General features: G+C 43.5%; 1 protein-coding gene across 1 annotated transcript in view; it reads left to right on the top strand.

Annotated features, from left to right (window-relative positions):
* LOC138146832 (sodium-dependent phosphate transport protein 2B-like) overlaps nt 1–1,779 on the top strand; it is a 13,693-nt gene extending 11,914 nt beyond the window's left edge. Inside the window, exon 12 of the mRNA XM_069068945.1 lies at nt 1,227–1,779. Within this exon, the coding sequence (XP_068925046.1) occupies nt 1,227–1,721 (495 nt within the window). The 3' untranslated portion in view covers nt 1,722–1,779. The remainder of the gene's footprint in view (nt 1–1,226) is intronic.
* Nucleotides 1,780–3,450: the final 1,671 nt, after the last annotated feature.

Here is a 3,450-nt window from a genome sequence, read left to right as displayed (position 1 = left end):
AAGGACAGGATGGTGGTGCCCTTAACATTCTCCAGTGTGAATGTTGCCTCACTAGGCACCTGCCTCCTCCTCTTCCTGCCCTCCTCTTTCTGGCAAGGGAGGTCAATGGCACCTGCTGGTGTGTAGGCAGGCCAGGCAATGCCTGAGCATTGTGACAAAGGTGGCAAGGGGGCAGGGGGTGCAGGTCGAGGAGTAGAGCTTGATTCAAAGCATGATAAGACAATGAAATTAATTTTGTAAAACAATGAATTCCAAAACTGTTTTTGAAAACAATTACAATAAAAGTCTCACTGGTTCTGGAATGTAATAAATTTTTTTTATTAATTTCACTGCTTTTTAACTCACTGGTACTTAATTCCATTTGGAGCAATGTTTTTAATTAAGTAAATTGTTTTTGAAATCAGTGTTTTGGAACTCGGCAAAAGTGGCTTAAAATATAGGCTTTGCTTTGTTTGTAAGCTAGGACTCAAGCTCTCTATTGCATTCGGTTCCTTCCTGCATGGCCATTTGCAAAGAGGCCCATTTTCACAGGACTTAAGAGCTGGAAGGCCCTGTGTTTGAGATCATCTAGTCATCCTTGTGTGGACAAGAAGAGTGTTTTGCTGAAGGTTAAGGTCATGCAGGTAGGAAGTGGAATAACCAGAATCCAGAGGAGCAGAATGCCAGCTTCCTGGGGGCAGCTACTTTTCTTTTCTGTGTCCCCAGCACCGAGCATAGTGCTCTGCAGATAGGAGGCAGGCTGATTTAAATTGTAGCTGGGTCTCAGACTCCCCTGTGCATTGTACTTTCATGACCCCATGATGAGTACTCTTATTTGTAGGATGCATTAAAGGTTCCAAAGCACTTTACATAATGAGCCCACCTGCCGTTCACAAGAACCCAGTGAATGAAGGGCTCTGTCTTCACAGAAGAGCAAAGTGAGGCCAAGGCAAGCTTCCACCCAAGTTGTCCTGACTTCAGGCCCAGTGCTCTCTGGGTCACATCTGACTTGACATTCAGCCACCCCCTGCTGCTCTGTATTCTTGCAGAACCGAACAGACTGGCCTACATGACTCTGCTGTCCCTCCATGAGCCCACAATGAAAATATTTGTGATGATGGTTTCTGTGACACTATTGAGCTTTCTCTTCTCATTACGACTTGCCTCTGATTTCTCTTCCCTCTCCCTCATGGATTCCATGTGTGTGCTAAAAGAGTTTTCATCTTGTCTAATCCTTTTCATTTCAGATTGCCCTGTGCCATTTCTTCTTCAACATATCCGGGGTCATTCTGTGGTACCCACTGCCATTCATGCGCCTGCCGATCCGTCTTGCCAGGGGCCTAGGAAACATCACGGCCACCTACCGTTGGTTTGCCATCTTCTACCTGATTATCTGCTTTTTCCTATTGCCACTGGCCGTGTTTGGCCTCTCCCTGGCAGGTTGGCCTGTGATGGTGGGTGTGGGGGCACCCATCCTATTGGTGCTGCTTGTGGTGCTGGTGATGCGGGTCGTCCAAGCCCGCTGCCCTCAAATCCTCCCTGAGAAGCTTCAGAACTGGGACTTCTTGCCCCTGTGGATGCGCTCTCTTCAGCCCTGGGACAGGCTGGTTTCTCTCCTCACCAACAACTGTTTTCAGCTGTGCAGATGTCTCTGGAGCTGCCCCTACAAGTTTAGGGAAGAGGATGAACATCAGGGGAAAAAGTCAGGAAAATCCCCATCATGGTCTTTGAGTAATAAATAACAAGTCCTAAGCCTGGGACCCAGGCACAGGAGGAAGGCCAAGTGGGGTGAGGGAGCCCATGCATTGTATCTGCTCAAATGTCTTCAGTTTGCCTTTAATGAGACCTCCTACTAAAAAAGAACAATGTTCACGTGCTTTTTACCAGCTTCTTACATCTCTCTAACAAACCCTCTCCCATACTCCCCTCTCATTACGTCTAACTGGGTTCTACCAACAAGCTCCCATCTCCAAGAGTATGTAGAAAAGGAGAATTAGAGGTTGAGGGAGACTAACCAATTCCCTAAATCCCACGTCACTCCATTTGGAGTCATGGAGTCTTACCCTGACCTTCCCTTCCACTATCTATATAATTCTTCCTAGAGATACCAATATATTTATGTAGTCAATGAATTGTACAACCTTTTAGTAAGTTACATAGTAAATAACCTCTGATTTTAGCTTTGTATTTGGAAACAAAAGTGTTTAACTACAAATATCTTTACCTAAATCTATAACCAACACAAACAAGAACGTTTGTCCTATCTTTTCAACTTGTCCATACCACACTATAAATACAGAAATTAAGTACTTCATTGGTTCCCTTTGACTTTGTGTGCCTTTTGCCAGTTGGATTATTTATGTAATCTGTATACATGTGTACTTTTACATATTTTTGTAAAAGAGAGATAATAAAAGATATGCAACCCAAAAGGATACAGTTTTGAAGGTTCTGGAATGGATTATTTTCAATTTATTCTAATATTTCCTTCTTATCCTTAAAAATTCTTCAAATGTTTCTTATTCATATGAGCCTCTCTGGCCATCACCCCCTCCCCAATTAGCAAAAATAAGCGTCAGATCAGGTGTCCTGCCTGGAGTTTGATCAAGAATCTGAGAGCTTAGACCTGAGGCTCATTAACCTGCAAGATCCTTTAAGCTGCTTCTTGTTCCCTCATTTTCACTTGTGTCTCACTATTTGTGACCTCATTTGGGCTTTTCTTGGCAAAAATAATGGAATTTGAAGTTTGTTTGCCATTTTCTTTTCCAGCTTGTTTTTAGAGATGAGGAAAGTAAGATAAAGAGGCTTAAGTGACTTGCCCAGGAAAGCAAAGCTAGTAAGTGTCTGAGGCTGCATTTGAACTCATGAAATGGCTCCTCCTGACTCAAGGGATTAGCCCTCTATCCAGTGTGCCCCCGAACTGGCTGGGAGAGAATAAGAAGCATATCATTTTTTCTTCCAGTTCCTGAGTCTGGAAGCCTGGATTAATCCACATAATTGTAGAAGGTACACATTTCCTGGACCTTCCTTTCTAATTGAACATTTCCAGGTTAAAGAGTCAGGCCAGAGAGCTGACATTAGTCCATGCCAGAAAGCATGGAGATGTCACCTAATTAGTCAGTACCCTGAGAAGCATCATATGACCAATTTCAAAATGGAGGTAGGATCTGACAGATAATGGGTCAGAAGATGCAAATGAAAACCTAGCCCTTTGGAAGCTCTCCTAATTGGTTTGCATGAGGCAGGCAGCTCTTTTGCAACCCCCTCTAATTAATAGAGTGGAGTGCGTTCTTAAGTATCAACTTTGCCATCAGAAGATAATAGTTTGTGAATAAGTCACACATCAGTTTAGCTTGGGTGGCTGGCTCTTGTTCAGCATTAGAGACATATATTATGCTGTCAGGACATAAATTATGCTTTCTCATTTGGCTGAGGTTAATCAAAAATGCCCAGAGGGTCTCTAGTACCAGT

This window comes from Petaurus breviceps, unplaced genomic scaffold (assembly GCF_028583685.1).
Source record: "Petaurus breviceps papuanus isolate PSGF00001 unplaced genomic scaffold, PetGlider_PUasm1.0 140, whole genome shotgun sequence".
In the NCBI taxonomy this organism is placed as follows: Eukaryota; Metazoa; Chordata; class Mammalia; order Diprotodontia; family Petauridae; genus Petaurus; species Petaurus breviceps.
This window is presented reverse-complemented; position numbering and strand designations above follow the sequence as displayed.